At 37.7% G+C, this 27,166-nt stretch overlaps 2 protein-coding genes across 14 annotated transcripts in view; one reads left to right on the top strand and one right to left on the bottom strand.

The window, feature by feature from the left end:
* The window catches only part of Miga1 (mitoguardin 1), a 73,058-nt gene extending 71,915 nt beyond the window's left edge, over positions 1-1,143 (bottom strand). For 2 of the 5 annotated variants that reach the window (XM_058578942.1, XM_046443178.2), the window contains exon 1: positions 839-1,008. The gene's annotated coding sequence lies outside the window, so the exon portion shown is untranslated. Of the gene's footprint in view, positions 1-720; positions 1,009-1,047 lie in introns of those variants that run through there. The other 3 variants (XM_046443177.2, XM_058578943.1, XM_058578944.1) reach the window with 3 other exon arrangements.
* The window catches only part of Usp33 (ubiquitin specific peptidase 33), a 63,201-nt gene continuing 37,115 nt past the window's right edge, over positions 1,081-27,166 (top strand). For 4 of the 9 annotated variants that reach the window (XM_046443174.2, XM_058578935.1, XM_046443173.2 and 1 more), the window contains exons 1-4: positions 12,990-13,189; positions 25,688-25,819; positions 25,997-26,050; positions 26,483-26,545. In XM_046443174.2, coding sequence (XP_046299130.1) covers positions 25,739-25,819; positions 25,997-26,050; positions 26,483-26,545 — 198 coding nt within the window. In that variant the 5' untranslated portion in view covers positions 12,990-13,189; positions 25,688-25,738. Of the gene's footprint in view, positions 1,211-12,962; positions 13,190-25,687; positions 25,820-25,996; positions 26,051-26,482; positions 26,546-27,166 lie in introns of those variants that run through there. The other 5 variants (XM_058578938.1, XM_058578936.1, XM_046443176.2 and 2 more) reach the window with 3 other exon arrangements.

The raw sequence follows: 27,166 nt of genomic DNA, 5'->3' as shown, positions 1-27,166 counted from the left end.
AAAAAAAAAAAAGAGTAGTTCAAAATTTTCCACAATAAAGCATTTCAAAATTTTAAGCAGATAAGAAATAAAATAACACTTCAACCTGCTGCAGAATAAGTCTCTTGAAGAATTCTGACAAATCTTTATTTTTGCATTCTAGATACTTTATTTCCCTTCGTTGAAAATCTCTGCAGAAGTGGACTCTTAAGTTTAATGATTATTAACTAACTTAAAAAAAAAAACTATAAACATTTTAGTTGCTTTCAGAAGTATAGTTAAAATAAACATGAAAGCAGTTTCATGATTATTCAAATTTGTAAGAGGAGTCTAAAATATTACCAAAAATCAATGTACAGTCTGATTTTACACATCCTAAAATTCTACTTTGACTTTACAAAGCAAGGAAGTCTTAAATATCATGAAAATCCGACGTGAAACATAAATCTATACAACTGAACTCTTAGAAGATACTTTAAAGGCAGCGAAAAATGCTTAGTTACAACGATAATAAAATGGCAATGACAGTAATAATGGTCTGTAAGTCTGAGCAAGAACAAGATCTCTTGAAGTCCTCCTTCCAAAAACACCAGAATTTCAATTACAAGAAGGCACCCGATGACACAACCCTCAGTGTTAAATGATTCTCTGAAACCACCTTCAAAGCAACAATCTTCCACATCCTGAACCCACTGCCTGCTCACAAGCATCCAAGCGGAACCTCGGAGCCAGCTACCCCACCTCCAGCGTTCGGTCCGGAGCCCCCACGGCGTTCTCTGCTGCTCTTTTTCTTTAACAAGAGGATCTGAAAGGGGCTCCCTCCCGGGTGGGCTGCCCACACTGCCCACACTGCCCACACCTGCTGCGGGCCACTCTGACTCGGCGCTCTCCTTGCGGATCTTGATCAGGCGAAGGGGCCTCCTGCTCTGGGTTTCTGCACCCCACACCTAGTCCAGACTGCAAAAGCGGGTGCTGCAGTACGGACCCCGCCCCGCCCTGCCTCGCACCGCCCCGCGACGCCTACGGTGGCGCGATCCTTCTCTGCGGCCTCGCCCTCCACCCTTGTACCTGGCGCCTCAGGCCAGGTGCAGCCTGCCCACGCCCGCTTCGCGGCTGCAGCCTGGCTGTGAGATGTAGCGGCCTGACTGCCGAAGGCGGATTCCTTCCGGGGTCACGAGTGGGAAAGTGAAGGAAAAGTGGAGGGGGCCTTCTAGCCTTTCTACGTGAAGGGGTACGTATGAAGCGGCTCCCGCCATTTTTGTTTCGGGTAGAGGCTTTCAGGCTTTCCAGGGGGATGTGAAATCTAGAATTGCATCTTTTTACAAGCATGTCTAAAACTAGAATTGTAGTTGGTAACCTTTTAGGGGATCTAGGAATGTTCTGAATATCTGGTGAAAACTATGGAGACTTTCCCTAGAAAAATGCAAAGATTTACTTATATATTATTAAAACAAAAAACTAGCTGGGTGCTGGGCGAGGTGGTACATGCCTGTAATCCCAGAGATTCCGGACGCTGAGTCAGGAGGATGGCAAATTTGAAATCCCCCTCAGCAATTTAGCAAGGCCCTAAACAACTGAGACCCTGTCTAAAAATAAATAAAAAAATAAAAGGGCTGGAGTTGTAGCTCATTGGTTAAACACCCCTGGTTCAGTTCCCAGTACCAAAAACTAGGTATAAATCAGGCGCGGTGGCACAAACCTGTAATCCCAGCAGCTAGGAAGTCTGAGAAAGGAGGATTGTAAGTTTGAGGCCAGCCTCAATTTAGCAAGGCCCTATTAGAGCAGATTATTGCTAAGTGAAGCTATACAATCCCTAAAAAACAAATGCCAAATGTCTTCTTTGATATAAGGAGAGTAACTAAGAACAGAGTAGGGATGAAGAGCAGGAGAAGAAGATTAACATTAAACAGGGATGAGAGGTGGGAGGGAAAGGGAGAGAGAAGGGAAATTGCATGGAAATGGAAGGAGACCCTCAGAGTTATACAAAAGTACATACAAGAGGAAGTGAGGGGAAAGGGAAAAATAATACAAGGGGGGAGAAATGAATGACAGTAGAGGGGGTAGAGAGAGAAGAGGGGAGGGGAGGGGAGGGGGGATAGTAGTGGATAGGAAAGGCAGCAGAACACAACAGATACTAGTATGGCAATATGTAAATCAATGGATGTGTAACTGATGTGATTCTGCAATCTGTATATGGGGTAAAAATGGGAGTTCATAACCCACTTGAATCAAAGTGTGAAATATGATATGTCAAGAACTATGTAATGTTTTGAACAACCAACAATAAAAAATTTAAAAAAAAAATTTAGCAAGGCCCTAAGCAACTTAACCAGACCCTGTCTCTCAAAAAATAGAATGGGCTGGGGATGTGGCTCAGTGGTCAAGACCCCTGGGTTCAATCCCTGGTACAAAAAAAAAAAAAAAAATATATATATATATATATATATACATATACATATATATATATATATACACACATACATACATATACACACATATACATATATATATATGTATATATGTAATAAAGGATAATTTGAAACCAATCATGTTTTCCCAAATTAAGAACTTCTGGGCTCAGTATGTACCTCCATGGTACTGCAGATGCTTAGATGCATGAAGCCCTGGGTTCAATCCCCAGAACCAAAAACAACAACAAAAAAACCTTCTACCTAGACCCTCAGCCCTCAAATGAGTGAAGTTAAAAGGCATACCAAATCTGTATAAATTATGCATTTATTATTGATTTCAATTTCTCTTTAGCTTATGTTTCCCATGAAATTAGACTACCAAAAAATAATGACTAATTATGTGGGATAAGTCTCTGCTCTCAGGCTCTGTGTAATAAATAGTAAAGTAAATGGTATAGGAAAACAAACAAAACCCAAGATGCTGTTTCTATGTGCAGTCCTGAGCCACAATATTCATCAGAACCACAGATTTGAGAGTTACAGTGGCTGAGCATATTTGTGGTAAAAAGCCAACATAATTTTTTAAGGATAACTGAACTATGAGAGCAAATGCTATTATTCCTGTAAAAGGAACAAGAATAAAGAATCCTGTTTTCAAAATTTAGCCAAAGGGAAAATAGGGAGAATGATAATTCCAAAGTGATGTTACTAGGGGGATAATAACTAAAAATGCACAGAATTAGTTCTACCTGAAAATATTTTTGCACTTATGAAATAATGGAGCTCTTGAGACTTAAAGAAACTGGAATTTTTAAGGCCATTTTTATTTCCCCAGTCCCTTCTTTGTTACCTCCCAGCTATTCTTATCTTTTTTCTCATCATTTACCCAAGCGTTTTTCACGATGCATATACAAATCAGAACTAAGCCAACCAAAGGCATCTGGAAGTCAGAGTATGGTTCCAGATGTTAATAAAAACCATCCATCCATATTAGAGTGGTACATACACATCCAAATAGAGTTAGTTCCTCAAAAATGTTGCACATAGGGCTGGGACTGTAGCTCAGTGGTAGAGCACTTGCCTTGCATGGGGGAGGCACTGGGTTTGCTCCTCAGCACCACAGAAAAATAGATACTGTGTCCATCTAAAACTAAAAAAAAAAAAATTAAAAAAGTTGCACATAGAATAACCATATAACCTGGAAATTACATTCCTAGTCAATACTCAAGAGACACAAAAACATACATCCACACAAAAATCCTGTATACAAATATGCATAGCAGCATTATTATTATCATTATTTTTTGAGTACTAGGGATTGAACTCAGGGATATTCAACCACTAAAACCTATTTTGTATTTTATTTAGAGACAGGGTTGGCACCTTGCCATTGCTGAGGCTGGCTTTGAACTCTCCATCCACCAGCCTCAGCCTCCCAAACTGCTGGGATTACACGCATGTGCCACCAAGTCCAGCAGCAGCATTATTCTTAATGGTCAAAAAGTGGAAACAGGGGGCTGGGGTTGTAGCTCAGTGGCAGAGAGCTTGCCTAGCATGCATGAGGCTCTGGGTTCGATCCTTAACACCACATAAAATAAAATAAAGGCATTCTGTCCATCTACAACTAAAAAAAAAAAAAAAAGTGGAAACAACCCAAAGTGTCCATTAACTGATGAACATGTTATAGTCACATAATGAAATATTATTTGGCCATGAAAATGAATCATATACTGATAAATAAATGCTATAAAGTGAACAAGGTTAGAAAATATTATGCTAAATAAGTTAGTCATAAAAGACCACATACAATATGATTATACTTACAGGAAATTTCCAGACTTGGGAAATTCACAGACATGAAGTAAATCTGTGGCCGTTTAGGGCTGGGAAGATAGGGAGAAATGGAAGTGACTGTTAAAGGGCACAGAACTTTTGGGGGAGTGGTGAAAATGTTTCTGGTGATGGTTACACAAATCTGAATACACTGAAAACAATTGAATTCACTTTAAATCAGTGAACTGTATGTGAATTATATCTCAAGTAAGCTGTTGCCAAAACAAATTATTACTTCTTCCTTTCCTCCTCTCTTCTTCTCTTCACTTGTAACCTCAGCAACTTGGGAGGCTGAGGCAGGAGGATCACCTATTAGAGGCCTGCCTTAGCAAGTTCAGGGCCAGCTTCAGCAATTTAGGGAGACTCTGTCTCAAAATTTAAAAAAAATATAAAAGGCTGAGGACATGGCCAGTAATAAAGCACCCTTGAGTTTAAATCTTAATTACTGCCAAAAAGCGGGGAGAAAGACTATGAAAGTAGTAAAAGCCAGAGATCTAAGGCCAGAAAATTTTCTAGACCATGATTCACTGCACTGTCTCAGCATTTGTGAAAATGCTATGCTACTCCAATAAGAGCCATTATGTTATACTGGGGGGGGGGGTATTTATATACTAGTATAAAATAAATAATACACAATGTATGCATTTTTCTAGTAAGAGTAAAGGTATATGTGTTTTCTCAGAAGTTACTTTAATATAAATAATAAAATTTAAGTTAAACTACATGGAAATAAGAGTTCATGTTTTGCATTTCCAAAAAAATCCTATGACACCACAGAAGTCTAGAAAACTATGTGCCATTGCTAAATTTAGTTTGAAAGCTGGGCAAGATGGCTTCACCTTTAGTTCCAGCTACTTAGGAGACTGAGGCAGGAAGATCTCTTGAGTCCAGGCATTTGGGGCCAACATGAGCAACATAGCAAGATTCTGCCTCACATAAAAAGTAAATAAATATAAATTATTTATGTGTTACATAAATATATTTGGTGTGAAAAAGTTGCATCTTCTATGTATTTAAATAAAGGAAATTTAGAAAAAGGCAAGACAATTACTGTTTCTTCAAATTAGAACATATATCTTGTTTTTTTTAATTGGTACATTATAATTATACATATTGATGTGATTTGTTGTTACATATTCATACATGCACATAATATAACAATATAATTTGACCAATATTACTTCCCAGCATTTCCCTCCTCCCTCCCTGCCTCCAACCACTTTTTAATTTCTGTTTCTATTTATTTATTTTTATTTTTGGTATTGGGGATTATATCCACAAGTATATAACCATTGAGCCACATCCCAGTCCTTTTTTATATTTTATTTAGCAATAGGGTCTCACTGAGCTATTTAGGGACTCCCTATATTGCTGAAGCTGGCTTTGAACTCAATCCTCCTGACTCAGCCTCTGGAGCCACTGGGATTACAAGCGTGTGCCATCATACCTGGCTTTGTTTTTTATTTTGAGACGCTAAGTTGCTGAGGCTGGGCCCAAACTTGCTAAGACTGGCCTCCTTCTTGTGGTTCTTTTGCCACAGCCTCCCACGTTGCTGGGGTTACAGGTGTGAGCCACTACTCTTGGCTGGAAATATTTCTTAATTTCTTTATATTGGAAAATATAAAGAAATTAAGAAATATTTGTCTTCTTTTTAAAATAAGGTTATCAATTTGTTTATCTCCTACCTTGTATCGTGTGCTATGCTGAATGCTGGAAATACTAGAATTAGTAAGGAAAATCCCTGCTCACAGTTTGGTTCAGGACATGGAAAAGTACAGAATAATGACATTACAATGTATTGCATAACCAGCAGTAATCACATCACTAGAGAATATGTTAAGGAATACAAGCAAAAGGAAAAGCTTACACAGACTGGAGAAGCCTCAAAAGCCTTCTCCTAGGAGACGTCCATTAAATGATGAGACGTCAATTAAATGAATTCACTTTTAAGAGAGGGCAATTTCAACACTTATTGTTGTTTGTATTCTTTTGTTTTTTTAATTTTTAGATGTTGATGGACCTTTATTTTGTTCATGTATTTGTATGTGGTGCTGAGAATTGAACCCAGTGCCTCACACATGCTAGGCAAGCACTCTGCCACTGAGCCACAACCCCAGCCCCTTATTGTTGTTTGTATTCTGATAACTGCCATTCTGGTGTGAGAAATTTTAGAGTAGTTTTGATTTGCATTTCTCTAATTACTAGAGATGTTGAACAATTTTTCATATATTTGTTGATGGATTGTATATCTTCTTCTGAGAAGTGTCTGTTCAGCTCCTTAGTCCATTTATTGATTGGGTTGTTTGTTTTTTTGGTGGTAAATTTTCTGAGTTCTTTATATATCCCAGAGATTAGTGCTGTACTTGACATGTGTGTGTGACAAAAATTTGCTTCCAAGCTTAAAAAAAATTAGCCTCAGTTACAGCAATGATTCTCACTGATTTTGCTTCCTGGGGGACATTTCATAATGTTTAGAGACATTTGTGTTTGTGTGACAAACACAAATGGGAGGAAGTGCTTCTAGCAAGTAGTGCGCAAAGACCAAAATGCTATGAAACATTCAAATCCTACAAGGCATAGGAACCACCCCCAGCAGCAAAGATTTCTTTGATGCAGAATATCAACAGTGTAATTTTTTAGAAACCCTGAGCTACAGAACCCAAACCATTATTCTAAAAGTGAACAGATGGTAACAGATTCTTGGCAGGGGCCTCAAATGTCAATGCCAAATGCGTCTACATCCAAATTAAGCTACCACTATGTGGTAGTTTATGGGGGTGAAAAAAGTTGGTGCTTCTCCCTCATCTCAAACCGTCTCCAAAAGGCTTCAAGAGGACCATTTGGAAAGGATGACACATATCCATTAGAATCTTAGCAATGAAACCTAATAATTGGCTCATATTTGAAAAGTCTTATGTCAAGAGACCAAAGCTTCTGAGCAGAAAATGCTCACAGGACTGATTAGGAATAGCCCACGCTTCATATATGTAGTGTGAGATACATATCTTCATTTAAAGTGGACAAAGTGAGGGCCCCATGTAAGAGACCCCATTCAGGTGGGTCCTCTTAAACAAGGCTGTTGACCTGAGGGATGTAGCTTCACTGGAGAGTGCTTGCCTAGCAAGCCTAGAGTTCTGGGTTTCATCCCAGTATCATAAGAAAAAAGGGATGGGTCCCCAAGAACCAGAGGACTGAAATGTATGTCTTCAGTGGCCCCTCAGAAGGATAAATCACTGAGCCTCAACTTCACAAGAAAAAGCATCTTCTTAAGACAGCTGTACTCGGAGGGAAGTGACACCAAGCTAAAAAAAACTACTCCAGTCCAGAAAGATTCTTTCTGTTCTTGTCTTCTCCCACCCTGGATGGGCACAAAATGAAAAGCTAGGCTTGGCGCAGTGGCACATGTCTGTCATCCTAGTGGCTCGGGAGGCTGAGGCAGAAAGATCGCGAGTCAATGGTGAGATGCTAAGCAATTGAGTGAGACCCTGTCTCTAAATAAAATACAAAATAGGGCTGGGGATGTGGCTCAGTGGTTAGAGAGCCTCCAAGTTCAAACCCAGGTACTAAAAAAGAAAAAGAAAAAAAAAGGAAAAGCAAAGCTGGTCAGCCAGGGAGAGTGGGAGGAGCAGCAGAGAATTTTTGAGTTTTGTAAGTCTGGGATTTTTTTTTTTTGGTCGGGGAATACCAGGGATTGAGCTCAGATACTCAACTACTGAGCCACATCCCAGCCCTATTTTGTATTTTATTTAGAGACAGGGTTTCACTGAGTTGCTTAGCACCTCACTTTTGCTGAGGCTGACTTTGAACTCTCAATCTTCCTGCCTCAGCCTCCTGAGCCTCTGGGATTACAGGCATGCGCTACCAGGCCTGGCAAGTCTGGGAATTTTGACATGGTACCAGTCAGGTTTTTTTTGTTTGTTTGTTTGCCACATCCTCAGCTCTTTTTTGTTTTTTTTTTTATTTTGAGCCAGGATCTTGCTAAGTTGCTTAGTGCCTCTCTAAGTTGCTAAGGCTGGCTTTGAACTTGTGATCCTCCTTCCTCAGCCTCCTGAGTCACTGGGATTACAGGCATACACAACCGTGCCCAGCTAGACAGGGTTTTTTAATACTAGGGTTTTAAATTTTTTAATAAATTACTGGAGGACTTTTCATTATATGAGACTAATTGGAAAAGCTAAAGTTTTTGCCTAAGATTTTGTCCTAGGAGTACAGAGAGATTTTCAGAGATTTTTGGGGACCACAGTAAGAAAGAAGAAAGTTGTTTTTTGTTTGCCCCCATAAAACCTATCTTGTTTAGCAACTAAAGAAAAATAAATAGTTTATCTGGCACTTATAACCGAAAAACATGTTATAAGGAGTCAGTTTAAATTTAGTTCAAAATAGCACATCAAGAAATGTGACCAATTCCTTCTTGTCCTACTTTTCCCCAGGGATATTGTCATTTACCACCTTGAGAGGGCAAAACCACCCCTATTTGAGATATTTGAGTGCTTTCATGGTAGACTCTCGTGCTATTGTGGATAAACAAATAATGACTGTTCTCATTGAACTTAAGTTCAAATAGGCAAAAAACTAAGCATACAAAAAAAAACCCTTAAAATACTTAAATATTATAATAAATGATCTGAAGGAAACAAACAGAATGCTAAGATGGGAACAATGAAGTGAATAGAACTATGTTAAACAGGAAATATTAGGTAGGAGTGAGCCACGAAGTAAATGAAGGAAAGGGAATGGGAGTACCTGGAAAAGTATACCTGACTCAGGAATGGCATTTGTATAAGCTTATGAAGTCTCAGGTACATGAACATCAAAATGTATATTTTGGCTGGCAGAGGGGCACATGCCTATAGTCCCAGCTACTCAGGAAGCTGAGGCAGAAGGATCCCTTGAGCTCAGGAGTTTGAGGCCAGCCTGGGCCACATAGCAAGATCCTATCCCTTCTTTTTCTCAGTGGTTCTGGAGATCAAACTCAGGGCTTGCACAATCTAAGCATATTACCACCAAGTGACACCCCAGCCCCCTTTTGCCTCCCCTTAAAAATATGTTTTTTGCATTGTTGTTATAAATTGTCATTACTCAGTTGCAAAAATGAGAAGGCATTTGTTTTGAAATGAGCATTCAATTATATTCCTTCCACCCTCCCTCTTTCTAACCTTCCTTTTCTCCTCCTTGTCTTCCTGTCATTTCTTTTTCCCCCCTCCTTGCATTAACAGAGACTTCAGTATCGGGTCTGATGCATAACTTTAGGTCATACAATTCATACTGTATTCTCCACAAATGGCTCCTCTGGAATTCCACTTCAGAATCAGTGTAACACAACTGAGCATCTACACTGTGGGATATGTAATATTTTTTCTCTCAGAGAGGAGATTTTGTTAATTGGTTTATTTCTCAAAGTGGCCCCTCAAGAATTCCACTACAGAATCAGTGTGACTCAGCTGAATATGCACATGATGGAATGTATGCTTTCTTCTCTCAGAGAGAGCAGCTGAATGGTTTAATTCCCTTTGAGAGTGCGCTCCCTTATAATCTATCAAGAGATATCGTTTGAGCCTGTCATGATGGCACATGCCTCTAATCCTAGCTACTGGGGAGGCAAAGGAAGGAGTATCATGAATTTGAGGCCACCCTGGGCAGCTTAATGAAACCCCATCTCAAAATTAATTAATTAATTAATTAAATGGGCTGAGGATGTAACTCAGAAGTAGAATGTTCCTGGATTCAAACCTCAGTACTCCGTAAACACACACACACACAAATATACATATATACATACATTTATACTATTTGAAGAAGGGTAAAGAATTAAGAATTCTGGACTGAATGATAAAAGATTAAAATGTAAATACCCAGGCATGAAATGAGATTGTGGGAATCTGTGGAAGATAAAATTGGCAGAAGTATTGAATTATGTCAGAGTGCATTTGCTTCATGAAGACCATTCCCTTGCAAGGACTTGACATGGTGTCCTTATGAGAGATATTTGCCTATTCTCACCTAGGCACCATTCATATCTGCTTTGAATGGATACATCATTTGCCTTCCCTGAATAGTGCCCTAGAACCCCTCTAGGACAGGTAAGCTATAAAGGACCTTAGTTACTAAGCAGGGTTGTGGGGGGATTTGGGGGCTTAATTGAATATGCTAGAACACTGTAAGATGAGCATATCATAATAAATTTTCAATGCAGGAATTTTGGGAGAGGTGACTTTGCTTGTTTTTCTGTTTGGTTATCTGTCTTTTTCTTTTCCCTTCCTTCCTTCTTTTTTGTGGCATTGGAGATTGAATTCTTGAACTCTGGAACTTTAGCATGAAGCAACACCCCCACCTTTTTGTATTTTTTCTTTTGAGATTGGGTCTCATGAAGTTGCTGAACCTGTCCTAGAACTTGCAAAAGTCCTTTCTCAGCTTCCTGAGCGACTGGAATTGCAGACATGGGCCACTGTACCTGATGGTTAGATTTGAGGAAATACAATACATTTATGTATATGCATCTTATCAATTATATGTATTTCAAATAACTTCCATTTGCTGATTTGACTTTCCATATCTTAGGCATATCTTTTGAGACAGAAATAAGTTTTTATTTGACTAAACCTATAAAACTAATTTAAACATAATTTACTTAATGATGAAATCATTTCCACACCCCATTTTTCAAACTTTTTTTCAACACTCAGATCTTTCAAATGCACTTATGTCCCAGTCATTTAAAAAATATCTGTTTTACTTTGAAGACATTAAATTTTTTTTGTTAGGTAGCACATTACAAAAATCAATAGTTATCACAGTAAAAGTCAGAAGATTTACTACACTTTGTGTGTGTGTGTGTGTGTGTGTGTGTGTGTGGTGCTGAGGATTGAACCCAGGGCCTTGTGCATGTGAGGTAAGCACTCTACCAACTGAATTATAGTCCCAGCCCAACACTTAATTTTTTTTTTTTTTTTTAGCACCAGGGATTGAACTCAGGGGCACTCAACCACTGAGCCACATTCCCAGCTCTTGTCTTTTGTATACTGCTAGGGTCTCATGGAGTTGCTTAGTGCCTCACTTTTTGCTGAGGCAGGCTTTGAACCCTCGATCCTACTGCTTCAGCTTCCTCAGCCTCTGGGATTACAGACATGTGCACACCCGGTTTAGAACACTTGTTTTTATTTGAATAAACCTATAAAACTAATTTAAATTAAGCCAGGCATCATGGTGTAATCCCAGTGATTTTGGAGGCTGAGGCTAGCTAGCCTCAGCAACTAAGCAAGGCCCTAAGCAACTTAGATCCAGCCTCACAATAAAAAATAAAAAGGGCTGGGAATGTGGCTCAAAGATAAAGCACCTCTGGGTTCAATCTCCAGTACTGGGAAAGATAAAAGAAATTAAAAAAAAAAAAGAAAAAAGAGAAACTCTTTTAAATCAGAGAATTTTTCAAGACTTTGCCTCCCAAAACATTTGGAACAAGTGATTTTTTTTTGGGGGGGGGACTAGGGATTGAACTCAGGGGTACCCAGCCACTGAGCTACATTCCCAGCCTTATCTTTTTTTTTTTTATTTTGTTTAGAGACAGGGTCTTACTGAGTTGCTGAGGCCGGTTTTGAACTTGTGATTCTCCTGTCTTGGCCTCTGGAGCCACTGGGATTACAGACATGAGCCACCTCATTAGGCTTCAGAACAAGTGATTTTTATGATTCTTCCCTTATCTCCTCACAGAACAGTATATATACATATTATAAACAACTAGATGTTTAATAAAATAAAAATTAACCACCATATTGCTGACATCCTGTAGCATGTAAAATGCAGTATTTTGAAACACAGTGAAGATAAAGGAAAAGTGGCAGTACCATGTTCCAAATTGTGAAACTTGTATTCCCTCTTAATGAACCTAGGATAGGTAATCATTTGTGGTAAGAATAAAGGCCTACTGTCAAGCCCTATGTAGAATTTCGCATGATCATTTCTTTTTTCCATTTTTTTACTATAAAATAAATATAAGTAGAAATTTCCATATTTTCTCCCTTCTCCTGAAGAATACCGAATGTCTTACACAACACTTGAGTACATGCTCCCAGGTAGAGATCAAAGAGTTAGAGGTAATCAGACAGACTGAAGCTGGCAATTTTAACAACTTTTGTTAATTTAATGGTTTTTATTCACATATTCAAAGATCAATCGAAATAATTTTAACAGTTACATAAGTAGAAGGCAAGTCTCCTCCAAAGCTCTAGACACTAAGCAAATACTAAGGTTTTAATGAATATTTCATTTGATCTTGATTGGCCTAGGGAAAAATGGTAGAGATGAATTTCTTCTTTGCATATGTGTAAAAAGAGAAATACAGTTGCTTCCAGAGAATCTAAGTCCGAAAGAAGTTAGGAGAAGAAATAGGAGAGGAGGGAATACAGCCGAATTGAGGTAAGTCTAAAATTTCTTTGTATGAGGTCGCAAACCTCAGGTCATTCAGTGGTCAATCTTAATGCTGATTCTGTAATGCATTAAGACAAGGCTTAATGATAGTGTAGTGTAACTGTAAAAGAGCGGGAGAATATGTATAAAAAACGAAAAATGCTCCACGACTTAAAATACTGCACAATATGTACAGCTGGCTGCCCCTGAAGCTGGAGGCAAGGGCAGGCCTGGGTCTCTGCACCTGGGTCTGGCTCCACGGCCCCGCCCCTCGGCCGGCTCTCCGCACAGCCCCGCCCTGCCCGCCCGAGACGCCCGAGACGCCCGAGACGCCCGAGACGCCTGCGGCGGCCGCAGAGACACCGGAAGAAGCTGCGGCTGCTGCGGGAAGTGGCCGGCTCGGAAGGCGGGGACCCCGCGGGCAACGCTGCGGAGCCGTTTTCTGGCCCTCTTGACACGACATCGCTTCTCTCCGAAGACGCGGGGAGGAATAGAGGCATTTGCAGAGGTGCGGCCACAGGCCACTGTTGGCTGCGCTGGCGGGGCCCGCGGGAAAGGCCGCGGAGGTGAGCGCGGCGCTGTCTGGGAGGGGCGCGGGCTCCTAGGGCTCCTAGGGCTCCTCGCCTGCTTCCAGGGCCGGGCTCGGTTCTCGCTCCCGCGCGCCGGGGCTGTGTCCACTATAGCGGCCTCCTTTTCTTGGTCAGGGGTAGAGGTATGCTCTCGGGGTAAGGCTTCGGCCCTTCTATACTGTGCGTTGCAGAAATAACCTGGTGGCCCCTCCACCAGGGGTTGGCGGCGCTCGAGAACCGGTAGTTAATTTGAGAGAGGGTCCCCAGGGGGCGCTCCCTTGGAAGCTGGAGGCGGAAGGGGTGAGGTGGGCAGTGGAGAGGGTCTCTGTTCCTTTGCTGGCTTTCCCCACCTGGCGGCGAGCCCCTCCCAATGGGCGCGGGCCATTGAAAGCCCCGCAGCGCGCCGGTTCCAGTTCTGGGTTTCGTTTTGCGGCGCTATTGGGGCGGCCAGACCCGTTCGGGCGGCCCCGTTATTCATTGTTGAAGGAGAAAACCGAAGTGTCACCGTCCCTGGAATTTTTCTTAGATCGTGTTTGTTTGGGTCAAGTCCAGTCTTACCGTCTGTCCATCAGCAGCTTTTGTTTGGAGCAAATTTCCATAATGTTTGATTTCCCACGCTTTTAAATATTTCTGAAATAACAAAAACACTCTTTCGCACTCAAATATTTTGGGGACTTTCCGCTTTCATATAATCAGCATTAAAAATTGAGCTGGAGGGTGAAATCTTGGCAAGAGCAGAGAATTAAAAGATGAATTTTACTACAGGAATTTCTAGATTTTTGCATAATAGAAATGCGGAATTATAGAATTTTTCACTTCATCGTATTTTTTTTCTTAAAGGAAGCTGTCTTACAAAAAGTAATGAGGCTGGCCTCTTTCCATTTCTGATCGAGATGGCATAATTGTATCATCTCGAAGGTCTGACCAAATCATGTTCGTAGCGGGCTATTTAATTTGAACCCAATATAAATATTGTTAGTGATTTCATGCTGTTACTGTAAATAAGGGAAGCATTGGAATCTTATTGAAAAAATGATAATTTTAAGAAAAAGTAAGTTACACTATGCTGGGAATTTTATGTTATTTCATTTACTTTGTCAGGATTGAATAAAAAGACAAGGCAGGAGGATTTGCAAGTTTGAGGTCCAGCTGCAACAACTTGTCCAGTTTGTGTCTCAGAAAATAAAAGGAACTGGGAATGTAATTCAGTACCCCTGTGTTCAATCCCCAGTACCACAAAGGGGGAAGAAAGAGTACAAAAAGTATTCCTGGATTAAAATATTTGACTTGTGTGTCAGAGGTGTGCTATAGTTATGATTGCTTCTTGTTTTTGATCTAGTTTATTGTCAACTTTCAGATTTGTGTGTTTTTTAGCTCTTTTTAAAAATTTTTCTATATAATTTATCAATAAACAAATATTTTTACATAACTGCAGTTCAGTGGAATTAGATGGTAATAAATAGGTGATTTAAAAATAGTGTTATGGAAATGATAGTTCTTATATTTTGTATTACTACTAGAATTTTCAGTGACCTTTCACTTGCACAGTCTTATTTGATCATGCCAATCTTCCGAAGAATGTTAAGAAATAGTCTTTCCCCATGTCAGAAGCATTTCAAGATTGTGTAAGGATCAGAATTTCTTTTAAGCCTGAAATAATGTTGCCAAAGCAGCTGCCTTGATGTAAATTGGAATTCAAATAGTTTAAGATTGGAGCACTGTGACTGACCTATCACATAAAACAGACTGCGGGAAAATGAACTCTGTAATATGCTGAAAAGTTTTTGGTGAGAAATGTGAAATGTCTTTTATTTATTTTTTTAAAGAAAGGAATGAGTAACAGCTCTATTTTATTAAAACTTTAAAAAATCTACATGTGATTGCAGGAGCATTTTAATAAGTAGGAAAGTTCCAAAAAGAGCCTGAGATAAGTGCTGTTGGTTTAATTATCTATAAGAAGATACTTGGATTTATGTGCAATATAGTGTGTGTGTGTGAGAATGTATATATGACAATTAGTATTATGTGCAATATAGTGTGTGTATATATATACACATACATACATTTATATATATAAATGAGAATTGGTATTTTAAGAATACTTAAATACTAGTGGTATTTAAGAAATAACACATATATCAAAATAAATGTTGCATTTAAATGTTATTTTAAAAGACTGAGTAGGTCACTGGGCACACATCTGTAATCCCAGCTACTTGGGAGGTTGAAGCAGAAGGATCACAGTTCAAGATCAGCCTCAGAAATTTAGTAAGGCTGTCTCAAAATAGAAAGGGTTGGGGATATAGCTTAATGGTGGAGTGCTTGCCTAGGTTCCACGATGCCCTGGGTTCAGTCTGGCCAAAACAAAACATAACAACAACAACAACAACAAAAGACAGGTAAGTAATTGGTCAGTAATTGAGTCTGAGGGCAAAGCCCTTTGAAAAATAATAAAGAGTGGAACATGGTTTCTGTACTCCAAGATCTTGTACTCAAGCAAAGTAGTTTGTTTTTATACAACTGCAGTAAGTGCCTTATTGGTAATTATAAAAATTCTTGAGAATTTGGGTGAGGCACACAATTACATGTGATTGGGCCTTGGTGGAAATAGTAATATTTGAGGTGAATGAGGTGGTTTTTTTTTTTTTTTCCCCCTTTTTCATGGTGCTGGGAATTGAACTCAAGGGCCTCACACATGCTAGGAAAGCTCTCTACCACTGAGCTACACATTCCCAGCATGATGAGCTTTGAAAGGTTTTGGACAGGTGAACATTGGAGGGTGGTTTTTTTTGTTTGTTTGTTTGTTTGCTGGCCCTCACCATCCCCATACCAATGACCTAGAGGACATTTCAAGTATGAATGCTTAATGGGTTTTTATAAGTCATATTTGTGAAAAGATCAGAATAACGGTTTGGTTGATGATAATTTATGATTTATGTAAGTAATAGGAATTAAACTAAGAAGAACTTCTTTCAAGGTATTTGACCAGAAGAGATGTGATCCACATGATGCAGAATGAGCTGTAATTAGGAGAAGATAGACTAAAAGATTTGTTGGGTGGCTTCAGGTTAAGATAATCTTGACACTGTCAATTTTTTTTTTTAAATTGACATGTATTCATTGTATATATTGTTGGGAATTAATACATGCATATAACAGACAGCATCACTTTTGGGACTTCTCTGAAGCATAGATTGAACTCAGACCTTAAGATGACAATATGGATGTAGATGAGATGCCAGAAAGTGTAAATGAGGGAATAAGGTCAGAAAAGGGAAAAAAGCCAATAATGAATGGATAACCAAGGGCATAAAACTATGGAGACTTTTGTGTAACTGCCTCAGAATTATCTTGCCAATGGCATGGGGCCTTGCTGTTTTTCTACCTACCCTCAGTCGTTACTGATTGAGAGTGCCCCTGAAATACTCCCTGCATATCCCAGTTGATCTGGTTAGAACTAAGCAAGCTTTTAAGGTGCTGGAGAACTGAGGAGAGAAGCAGAGAAATGGTTGAGGTAGGAGGCTGTTTGTGCTCCTAGAAACTTCCCAAACAAGTTACAATTGAAAACTGAGGTAAGTTGGAAGGATATGGGGCCAGGTAGCAACTCTGTCTATTAACAGGCATTCTTTTGAATAATCCAGCTGTGAAATGAAAGCCTGAATTTAGCTTGTGTTCTAGAAGTGTGGGCTGTGAAGTGGTGAAAAACAGTAGAATTTGGTAACTGACAGTAAGCAGGGAATCATAAGATGGTACTGAGGTTTGAAAGTTAGATAGTTTGTGATAGAGAACTGACGTCAAATTAGTTATGTCAGAAGAATAAAAGAATTGCAGGGTGTTGAGGATAGTAGCAGTAGAGTGTAGATGGCTTCCCAAAAGATAATAGGATAGAGAGTAGAACAATGCTGGCACTCCTGCTCCACTTTTTTTGTCGGGTTGTGTGTGTGTGCGTGTGCGCGCTTGCTGAGGATGGAACCCAGGGCCTTGCACATCCTATGCAAGAGCTCTATCACTGAGCTATTTTTCAAGCCCCCTTCCCACCAGATTTTATAATGCTTAGCCCATACTTAATTGTAAGCTTTTGTTGAATTAGTCTCTTTGCAGGGCTTGGCACAGTCCTTAAATACAGTATATGGTGAAAATATGGGACCGAATGTAACACGAAATAGTTTTTAATTGTTTATAAAATTATGAAAGAGAATTTGAACTTGGAATTATCCTGCCTTAACTTCACTAGTTGGTACCACACCTGGGTTGACAAACTTTTTCTTCAAGTAGTTTTCACTTGAATGTGGTTGATTGCATTTGTTTTTCCATGTTCCTACATAGCATATATAAGTATTTTTAATGACTATCCCTTAATGCCAGTGTACTCTTTCTTATTAACCCTCTATCTTACTCAGAAGTGAGACTTGGGATGGAAGTTAACATAATCTTATTTGAGCCTCTTATTAGAACTCTGTTGTATTCATATTTTCTCTTTCTGAGGTTTGTCATGATTATTTAGATAATATTAGAATTGGCCATGCTTTGTCATTCATTGAACAGATTTTTTTTCTTTGTAGGAAATGCTAATTGAGATTTATAAATCTCAAGGGATTTTATTTCATGTAAGTTTTGCCGTATTGCAGCTATGTTTTAGGATGATTAATGTGGCACTGTTAATATTAGATTATAAAAACAAAAGATTAGATTCTAGAACAGGTAGGTTGTAGGTAAAGAATCAGCTAATCAACAATGTAGTTTTCTTAATAAAGCTCTCATTAATTAGACTATTGAGGACCAATGACACATCTTTCTAGAAAGAGGGAAATAAATTATTACTGAATTTCTTTGTTATGGTTTGAGTGAAAAGAATGATTGGGTAAAAATTTTAGGACTGTTTGTGAGACTGTAATCTTCTCATTCTACAAAAATGTTTAAAGAACAAGAAACATGGTTCTTTAAGATGTTTGTTAACTTCAATCTTCAATGCCTATTACTGAAAAAAAAGCTTGTCAGCAGATTTCATAGGTTAAAATGTCTCCACAAATACTTACTGTGGTTTGATTCAAAATGAAATATGTTTTTCTACTTGTTATTACACTCTTCACTGATAATCAGTTTTTTTTTTTTTTGGCTTACCTTTATTGGATAGCAGTTTTATTCTATGATAATTATGGAAAGAGGAATCATTGTATTCTTGCTATTAATATAATTTTGAAGTATAATATTCAAAATGTTCTTCTATACCCTTGAACTAGTTAAATTAGTTGGAACTGTTAGAATCATAGTCTAAGCTAAAACTATTGATAAATCAATTTTTCTATAATCACAGAATCTTGAGTTTTTATTGTAAAATGCTGTTCATGAAACATTTATGACAGTTGGTTGTCTAACCTGTGCAACAATTATGGAGAACAACTTGCTTCTTTGAAAATTTATCTATATTGGAATCAAAATTTTCACAATTGATTGGATTTACAGAAAAAGACTTCCTCTTTGGTGATAATGTTCAAATAATTAGGACACATGTATCAAGTTCTGCAATTTTTTTTTGTGTGTGTGTGTGTGTTCACTTCCTTGCTTTCACTTGTTCCTTATAATAGTTATCATTTATTTATTAAATACTATTATCATTCTCTTTTAAGCCCTTTATATGTGCTAAGATATAATGAATGCACTTAAACCAGCTATCCACTTTATTCTAAAACATTTTCTGCTGATAATTAAGTAAGAATTTCTCTCTCTCTCTCTTTTTTTTTTTTTGCGGTGCTGGAGATTGAACCCAGGGCCTTGAGTATACAAGGCAAGTGCTTTACCACTGAGCTACATCCCTAGCCCTTGAGTAAGAATTTCATTGTTTCATATATCTTTTATGATCTAGAATCCAAATACTTGAATCCCTTTTTTGTGGACTCATTTTATTTTTAATTTTTAACTTTTTTGGTACTGTGGATTGAATGCAGGGGCGCACTGTCACTGAGCTACAATCCCCAGATCTTTTTATTTTGAGATGGGGTCTGACCTTGAATTTGAAGTCTTCTTACTTCCTCCTTTTGAATGACTCGGATTATAGGAGTGTGCCATTGTGCCCAGTTTAAAGCCTTACTTTACATGGTAGTTTTTTTTTTTTTTTTGGTACTAGGGATTGAACTCAAGCACTCTCTACAACTAAGTTACATCCTTAGCCCCTCATTTTTTGTTTTGAGACAGGGTCTTGCTAAGTTGCTTAGGCTGGTCTTGAACTTGTGATCCTTCTATCTCAACCTTCTGAGGATTACAGGCATGTGTCACCTTGTCAATTTAGCTTGTTTTCGTAAATACTTTAGCAACTAATGTTTATGATTTTAAGCTTACAATCAGTTTTCAGTAGCCTGCTTTCTGTAACTTTAGTGATATTTTGGTTAAAAATATTGAATAGTTGTAGCTGGGCATAGTGGTCTATGCCTATAGTTCCAACTACTTTGGAGGCTGAAGAAAGAGGATCACATGGACCCAGGAGTTTGGGGCCAGTCTGGGCAGCATAGCGAGATCCCATCTGAAAATAAACAACAAAAAAGGATTTAGCACTTCTGCCACATGCTAATAAAGACCTCTGCTGGATTTATATTAATCTTACCTATATCTATTAAATAGTTAATAGTCTTCCTGACATAATTTTTTTTCTGTCACATGAATTTGATTTTGATTTTGTGTTTATGTGTATTGTGGTGCTGGGAATTGAACCCAGGTCTCATAAGAGCTAGGCAAGTGCTCTTGAGCTATATACCCCCAGCCCTTGTGGAGACTGATTTTTTTTTTTTTTTTAATGAATTACTTGAGTTTTTGGAAGAGACTAAGCCATGGAATGACTTAGTTTCTCAATATTAAAAGACTCTCAGTGGGTTACCATGCCTTTATGTATATCCAAAATATTAATAGCATGGGTCCCTGTGCTTTTCCTATATTAAAATTTTAGTATCTGGTTGTCTGCTATTATAGGATGGTAGAACAGAATTTCAGGACTGAGCCAGTTGTGGTGGTACCAGCCTGTAATCCCAGCTCCTCTAGAGGCTGAGGCAGGAGGATTAAAAGTTTAAGGCTGGTTTAGTGAGACTGTGTTTGATACTGTGGATTGAACGCAGGGACGCATTGTCACTGAGTCTCATAAAAAAAGGGACTGGGGATGTAGCTTAGTGGTAAATCTGGGGTTCAATCTTCAAGACCCTCCACACCCAAATTGTTTTTTTCCAAGACTGAAACTTGGAGATTTTAGCACTAGAATATTACCCTCCATTAAAAGCAGTATCTTCAGAAGTAGTTTTAAAGCTCCTTAAGTGCAGATGGGCAGTTGAGCCCCCAAAGCTCTATATTATAGAGCCAATGAATGCAATAATTTCCATCTGGAAAAAATTTCACTTGATATTTATTGTCACTGTTATGGACGAGAACTTCAATAATCCAGTTAGGATAGATAGAAAAAGCTATGTGAGGGCTGGGGCGGTAGCTCAGTGGCAGAGTACTTGCCTAGCATGTTTGAGGCACTGGGTTTGATCTTCAGCACCATGTAAAAATGAACAAATAAATGTATGTTGTCCATCTACAACTTCTAAAAATAAAAAAAAAAATCTAAAAGAACTTTTTATCTAAAATTTATGTAAGATTGTAAAAGTAAGAACAAGTGAGGTACAGTGGCACATGCGTAATCCTAGCTACTTGGCTTAGACTGAGGCAGGACGATTGCAAGTTTGAGACTGGCCTCTGCAACTTAGACTCTGTCTCAAAATAGATAAATAAAAAAGAATGGTGATGGAGCTGAGTGGAAGAGGACCCCTGGGTTCAGTCTTCTATACCAAATTAAAACAAACAAACAAAAAAACCCTCCGTAAAATAAAAAACTAACATAAGGATAAAAATGAGATCAAATTATGGAAGAATCTTAATTTCCATGTAAATTTTGGATTTTCTTGTGCTTCCTTGGTGATTCCCAATCTGTGAGCCACAGGCTTGTATTTTTTGAGGGAATCTGAGTTTTGTGGGATCTGTGCTGTGGACTAAGATAGTTTTCACTGTTTTGATGTTTAGTATCTTAATACCTATCTCGCCTGACAATTGTGAGACTAGAATGAAAATAGATATGCCTTATTCTGTGTGAAGAACACATTCTTTTGATGTGTACTTTGAGAAGGAATTGAAGTAACTAAGAAATTTTGTCTTGTCCTGCTGAATCTAAGTACTTTCTTTCAATAAATCCTTGTCAAATATAAGAATCATTTTGTTAACATAGTGAATATACTTAATACAACTAGATAACTAAGGACCTTCTATTTTCATAGCATTGTATTTAATTATATGGAATACTATTTAGCCTTGCTACAAATTTGTTACCTTTTATTTACACGCACTGTAGCCTTGCTACAAATTTGTTACCTTTTATTTACACACACTGATTCTCTTTAAATTCTCTTTAAGTAGCAGAATAAAGAGAACTTTAGCTTTTTTTTTTTTTAACTTGAAACTTAAAAAAAATTATTCATCTTTTTGAAAGTTTCTTTTTAATTCACTGACCCTATTTCTTTCCTTTGAGACAGCATTCAGAGCATTATTTAGAAAGCAGTGAGAACAGTTCCATTTCACTGGCAAGCAGCAGAAGTTGTACTTAGAAGGAAATGAATAGTTGGGTTTTTGGTTTTTTTCTTATTTGAGATGGGTCTTGTTATATTGCTCAAACTGTCCTAAACTCCTGGGCTGGTGACCCTCTTGCCTCACCTTCTTGAATAACAGGAACAACAGGTGTACCAACCGTATACAACCCAACCACTATGCTATGCTTGAAAATGTTTGGTTTAAATGCTTTTTTTGGGAAGTGGATTGAACCTAGGGCCACTTTACCACTGAATTAAGTAAATCCCCAGTCCTTTTTATTTTTATTTTGAGGTAGGTTCTCTATAAGTTGCTGAGGGTCTTTCTAAATTGCTGAAACTGGCTGCAAACTTGTGATCCTACTTGCCTCAGCTTCTCTAGTTGCTGGAATTCTAGGCATGAGCCACTTCATCTAGGTTGGTTTAAATACTTTTATTAATTAAGTGAAAAAGGGTTCAGTCCTCACCTTTAGAGATTAAGAAAACCAAAATTAGGATATGAGGATTAAAGATAAAACTATTTAATGGAATTGGAAGCAGAGCAAAAATAGTGGAAAGAATAAATCAATCCCAAACCTGGTTCTTTGCAAAGATCAAGGAACTAGGTAAACCTTTTAAAGAAGGGAAAAGAATGGAGTATAAATATGTAAGATTAGGAAGGAGGGAAATACCATATACTCTTCAAAAATATAGGAGAGATTAACAGAATCATTTTTTTCCAGATTTACTTGAGAATGTACATGTAATGCTATGATCTCAAAAGTTATTTCAAGAGGAAATGGATGGTGGTATAGAAAAATATGAGTGAAATTTACCCAAAAGATTAAAACTTGAAATGATCAATTTCCATCGATGGATTGAAAAGATAATTAGAGACTGGTCCTTGAAAAAGGCATCGTAGCAGATGGTTTTACAGTTGAGTTTCATTTAACTTATGAAGAACACATCATCATAATAATGATGGCTACTCTCCACCATTGATGATGCAAAACTACCCAATGCATTCTGTGATAAAAATGCTACCAGAATAGGTAAATATCATTTATGTGTAGAAAGACAAAATCTTTAAATACAATACTAGCCAATAGAATATAAGCATGAAGCAACAGATTAATAATACATTTTGACGCATAGGGTATATTGCATCAATGCAAGCATCGTTAAGTACGAAATCTGTTAATAAATAGGTCATATCAGCAAATGAAGCAAGTAATATATAGTGAGCTGTGAGTAGCTGTGGAGAGGGCATTTGATAAAGTTCATTAAGACTCCTCTCCCCCGCCCCCTGCACTTTTTTTGATGCTGCATAGCAAACCCAGGGCCTTGTGCATACTGAGCTACATTCCCAGCCCCATCAAGTCTCCACCCCCCCCCCCCGCCCCTTTTTGGTAGTGGGGTTTGAACTCCTGGTGCTTTACTGAGCTACATCCCGAGTCTTTTTTTTTTTTTTTTTTTTTTTTAATTATACATGACAGTAAACATTTTGATATAATTGTACAAGCATGGAACATGTCTTACTCTAATTAGGACCCCATTGTTATGGATGTACATAATGGTGGGATTCACTGTGGCCCAGTCCTTTTTATATTTTATTTTGAGACAGCATCCTCCTAAGTTGTTGAGAGTCTCACTAAATTGATGAGGCCTCTCAGGCCTCTCATTAAGTTGTTGAGGCTGATCTTGAATTTAGGATCTTCCTTCCCTGCCTTAGCCTCCCTGGTCCTTGGGATTAGAATCACTGAAATTAGATTTGCTGGGATTACCTCTGCACCCCTGCCTAAAAACATTTCTAACTAAATGGACAAGGAAGTGATAGCAAGTATCTTAAACATCAGAACCATTAAAAATGGGAAATTGGTGGGGATGTCCATGATCATTTTTGTATTCTGTGTTGTATTACCAGTTCTAGTAAATGCATTAAAATGCCAAATTAAATAATTGGTATCAATATTGGGAAATAAAAGGCAAAATTTATATTTTCTAGTATATTCAGAGAATAGTCAAGGAAACTAAAAGGGAATAGTGAGGAGGTATATTTTGTAACTATAAAATATCAAAATAATGTCTATAGTCTCTGTACTCAGATTATTATCCTATTAACAGATAGTGGAACAAAATAGATTCTGGAAACTCATTGTAAGCAAACAATAAAGAATAAAGGTAGTGTCTTTATTTTTTGTTTTTGTGATACTGGGGATTGAACCTGGGGCCTCTGAGCTACATCCTCTAAGCTCTTTATTTTATTGAATTTATTTTTATTTTTTTGAAGAGAAATCCACAGACAAGGATGAGTGAGTGTAATAGTAGGATTTATTCAAGTGTAAATAGAAACAGAACTCTTTCAGGGCTAGAGGGGACCTGATAGGGCCCCTTTTTTTTATTTTATTTTGAGACAGGGTCTTGCTAAGTTGCCAAGCTTGAACTTGTGATTCTCCTGCCCCTGGAATACCTGGAATTATAGTTGTGCACCACCACACCTAGCAGCACATTCTTTTCAATGTGACTTTGGGCAAACTGTATAAGTACAAGCAAAAGAATAAAATTGGGGTCCTACCCTGTACAAAAACTAACTCAGATATTTTAAAGATTTAAACATAAAGAGTTAAAGCTATAAAACTCTTAGAAGAAAACATGGAGGGATAGCCAGGTGCAGTGGTACATGCCCATAATCCCAGCAGCTGGGAGGCTGAGGCAGGAGGATTGTGAGTTCAAAGCCAGCCTCAGCTACTTAGCGAGGCCCTAAGCAACTCAGCGAGACTCTGCCTCTAAATTAAAAAAAAAAAAAAAGGGCTTGGGATTTAGCTCAGTTGGTAGAGTGCTTGCCTCACATGCACATGGCCCTGGGTTCAATCTTCAGCACCACCAAAAAAAAAAAAAAAATGGGAATGGGTGTGGGGAGGTGCTGAGGATGTGGCTCAGTGGTTAAGCACCCCTGGAATCAATCTCTGATAACAAACAAACAAACAACGAAAGAAACCATGGGGGCGATACTTGGATTTGGCAATGATTTGTTGGATATGTCACCAGAAGCACAAACAAAACTTGAAATGGGCTTTGGTTAAAGCCACATTCATCAAGCTCCTTCATGTGGCAAGTATTCTGATAGTTGCCTGGGATGGGAATATAAAGAAATGGCAAGACTTCAAATTGTTCACATATTTACTGATTGATACAGGAGTAGGCAAAACTACAAAAGGAAACAGGAAGAGCTGTTGCTGCTGCTGCCTTTTTTATTTTTTCCTTTCTTTTTGTTTGAGACAGGGTCTTGCTAAGTTGCAGAGGTTGACCTTGAATTTGTGATATTCCTGACTCAGCCTCCCAAGTTGGTGGAATTATAGGTGTATGCCACTGCAATAAGATTCATTTGACATTTCTTTTCAATTTTTATTCCAGCCAAAGGATTAATCTTAAAAAAAAAAAAAAGGATAAAAATGCTTCAGAAGTGGGTAATTTGAATTTCCTCCCTTTTATTTATCTATAAAAAGTGAAATGGGGGTTGGGGTTGTGGCTCAGTTTTAAAGCACTTGCTTCACACGTGTGAGGTGCTGGGTTCGATCCTGAGCATTTCATAAAAACAAATAAAACAAAATAAAGGTATTATGTCCATTTACAACTAAAAAAATATTTTTAAAAAAGTGAAAAGGGAAGGAGGAAAGATCAGGAAAAGTCATGGAGAACCAATTTATCCATGGGTGTCAATTTAATAAGATGTTTAGATAGAGAAATTTCCAATGTTCAGATTAATTTCAATTATAAAACTTATCTTGGGATGTTTGAAAATATACTCTTGCAGGGCAAACTTGTGAACTTATCATTCATATGTTATTTTTCACTCCCAATGATTTTTAGTATGTTAGCATTTTCTTATTAAAATTTTTGGGTCACTTTTCCGTAGATACTGCCTCATTTGGAAAGCCTTGGGAAACAGGAAAAAAATTCTAACAAAATGTCAGCTTTTCGAAATCATTGTCCACATTTGGATTCAGTTGGTGAAATAACAAAAGAAGATTTGATACAAAAATCTCATGTAAGATGTCAATCTTTCTTAAAAAAAATCATACTTGGCTTTTCTCCCAAATGTGCATTTTAATAAAATATTATTTATGAATCCTCATTTTAAAAATGTATGATGTTATTAGAGAATTGTATATCTTTGGCTGTGTCAGTATAACAAATTTTGTCTTTTTAAATTTCCTTTCATTAGGGTACTTGTCAGGATTGTAAAGTCAGAGGACCAAATCTTTGGGCATGCCTGGAGGTATGTGTGTATATATATATATATTTTTTTTTTTTCCTTGAAAATTTTGATAGTATAAATGTAGATCTGAATAATGATAACCAAAAAAATTTTTGACACTTTAGAATTTCATAAATGAGCATGGTTTTAAGACATCACTATTTGATAACAAAATACTAAACTTTAAATTTTGGAAGAATTTTAACTTAGAAGGCTCTTACAGAGTTTTTAGTCACTGAGATATTTTATGCTTGCCTTTTATTAGAGGTGACATAATTTTCAACTTAGAGATATATATTCTGGTTTCATTTTGTACCTGGTACCTTTAAGTTAAATTACTATGAAAAGTAATCATTAAAACATGTAATTAAGATCTGGTTGTAAATATGGTTTTAATGCTATTATACATTCTCATGTTATAAAATACTTTCCTTCTTGTATGATTATTTATAGAATAGATGTTCATATGTTGGCTGTGGTGAATCACAAGTAGATCACAGCACCATACATTCTCAGGTATGTATATAATATATTTTAATACAAAACTTTAAAAAAAAAAAACTTGTTTTGAGACAGTGTAGAATGTAAATGTGTGTGTGTGTGTGTACACGTGCGTGCATGTGCTCGTGCTAGGGATTGAACCTGGGACCTTGCATATTCTGAGCTTGTTGTGCTCTACCACTGTACCATTGAGAAATACCCATAAGCTTTTTGAGACAATTTTTAAGATGGCTGAAAGAAAGAAAAAGTCAATAGAGCATTATTAATTCAAGTCATAATTCAAGTTTGGTCTCTTTTTTTTTTAATGAGTTAAAAGTGTCCTGGTAAGTAGGGAGGGGAATTGCAAAGAAGACCAATATTAGAATGAACCTAAATTCAGAGAATACTTATTTAAGTATGCATCCAGGTATATTGAGGTGCCTTAATACTCATGGCTGGAATATTAGGAGGTTATGGATTTTGAAATCGGAGCAATATGTAAGTATATGACATGGTCTAGCTAGCTTTATATTTCGATTCATATTGTATTGCCTTTTCCTGTCACCTAACTGGTGTCGTCTTTGTTTTGCTCTGTTTGGTGCTTCCCGTGTAACTCTGGCATGCATCTTTCAATTATTAACATGTTTGTTTGTTTGT

The sequence above is a fragment of the Marmota monax genome, unplaced genomic scaffold, assembly GCF_021218885.2.
Source record: "Marmota monax isolate L192 unplaced genomic scaffold, Marmota_monax_Labrador192_F-V1.1 WCK01_AAM20220418_F8-fsc00046, whole genome shotgun sequence".
NCBI classification, from domain to species: domain Eukaryota; kingdom Metazoa; phylum Chordata; class Mammalia; order Rodentia; family Sciuridae; genus Marmota; species Marmota monax.
The sequence above is the reverse complement of the archived record's forward strand: the minus strand, read 5'-3'. Positions and strand labels throughout refer to the sequence as shown.